The 1,900-nt window shown below is 43.8% G+C and overlaps 1 protein-coding gene across 2 annotated transcripts in view; it reads right to left on the reverse strand.

Annotated features, from left to right (window-relative positions):
* Positions 1–576: 576 nt before the first annotated feature.
* Positions 577–1,900, reverse strand: part of CNOT10 (CCR4-NOT transcription complex subunit 10) — a 69,757-nt gene continuing 68,433 nt past the window's right edge. For both annotated transcript variants that reach the window (XM_019630731.1, XM_019630732.1), the window contains exon 19: positions 577–841. In XM_019630731.1, coding sequence (XP_019486276.1) covers positions 690–841 — 152 coding nt within the window. In that variant the 3' untranslated portion in view covers positions 577–689. The remainder of the gene's footprint in view (positions 842–1,900) is intronic.

A 1,900-nucleotide genomic window follows, 5' to 3' on the forward strand; every position in this document is an offset into this window, starting at 1 on the left:
CTTACTAGATCAGTCATCTCGTCTTAAATCAATTTCACTAGCCCTATGGGTTTCATTACGCGTTTTCTGGTCCTTTTAGTCACAACTAAACATAAAACACATCAATTTCTCCCCTCTGCCTCCGGGTCAGCTTCTGGGCTACATGTCTACTGCTGATGTTCTGTTTTAAAACTTAAAACTTTAACACTAAATCTCAGATGCCAAAATAACAGTTGCAAGGAAGACAAATTATATTATACAAGGCTGTTCTGATAAGACTGTGTTTTAATTGCCTATGACAAAGATACATTACATAATGGCTCAAAATTAATAGTCTAGCCAAGATTAAAGAAAACCAGATGAAAATGAGTTTGTGAATCTCTATATATTTTTTTTTTTTGCTGAGCCATCCTGCTACCTGTTGGCAGCTCAGCGGCTGCTCAGCTCGGGCCGGGCATTGAACCGCTGTTGCTCAGAGCGCAAACTCTTGAGCGAGCTCTTAACCAACTGAGCCACTCGGCCGGCCCTGTGAATCTCTATTTTTAAGTAAGCTTCTGGCAAAAAAAATCAGGAGTTAGAATCATTTTAAATTGCGTCTTCAAAACTAGCACCCTTTTCATCATCTGTCTTTTATTCATTTTGTTGTGATACAACTAAAAAAGGTCCATAAATACTCCCCTGGGTCTCAGCAGTTTTCCAAGTGCAAAAGATCACTTTCTCTGCACAGTGAAAGCCGGCATTTGGATGGGCTGGATCGGGTGGACAGGTTGAAACACTGGCTTCTTTCTCATCTCAGAGAGCGTTTTCACTGTAGGGAGCAGCTGATTCCTTTTGATGATCTGTAAGGCCACCTGGGTATTACCTACAAAAACACTTCCCATTAAAAAAAGCTTACAACAAAACCACCACGCACAAAGCAACCATCAGAATCCTGCGAGGGAGGTCAAAAGTGATCTAGAAGGGCAGTGGTCACAACCTTCGCTACACGCTGGAATCACAGAATGCTCCGTCCTATCCCTGGAAATGCTGACTTCAGAGATCTAGGGTGTGACCTGGGCAATGGAATTTTAAAAGCTCCACGGTGATCCTAAGGTAGAGCCCAGACTGAGAACCTGTCTACATGTAGAATGCAGGGAAGGAATGTAGAACTGTGCACTAACCCTAATCACGCCTTTCAGGAAGCCAAGGCCTGCTGGGTGCCGGGCACTTAACACCTCTTCTTCAGCTCCAACAGGGGAACCTGGTAAGGATTCCCACAAGCCACAAAAAGGTATGGCTTTCAGCTCTTACTATTTCTGTCTCTTCTAATTTCCCCCATTCACATCTCTTTTCTACTTCATGCTATCCCTTATGGAGGCCCATAGCCTTTCTTCCAGAAAGCCACATCCTGGAGGTTGTATATGCTGAATTCAGATTTGGACAAATAATTCTCAGAAAGAACTGGCTTGCTATAAAACTCATCAATGAAATCTGTGTTCAAAATGCTCTGGTGTACAACTCAGAGCAACGGGCATTCTGACTCATGTTCTCAATTAGAGGCACTTGGCTGCCTAAGAAAAAGGTCAATTAGAAGGGAGTAACTGTAATTACCGTATTTGCCGGCGTATAAGACGACTGGGCGTATAAGACGACCCCCTAACATTTCCACTCAAAATACAGAGATTGTTATATACTCGCCGTATAAGACTACCCCCTCTTCCGCACACCTTCCACACACCAAATAAAAGGTAAAACAATATGACATTTTCTGTGCTGTACTGTACAATGGTGCAGTATTGTGGTTGGCTGTTGGCTGTATACAAAGCCTGATTTGATTGGTCCCTGCCCCCTGTTTGCCCGCCCTGTCACTATAGCAGTCTGGTCCACCCTTGCATCAGCATCTCCCTGGGACCTCACTAGTGCGCAAGTGCGAGCTCTTCAA

This window comes from Hipposideros armiger, unplaced genomic scaffold (assembly GCF_001890085.2).
Source record: "Hipposideros armiger isolate ML-2016 unplaced genomic scaffold, ASM189008v1 scaffold_937, whole genome shotgun sequence".
Lineage (NCBI taxonomy): Eukaryota > Metazoa > Chordata > Mammalia > Chiroptera > Hipposideridae > Hipposideros > Hipposideros armiger.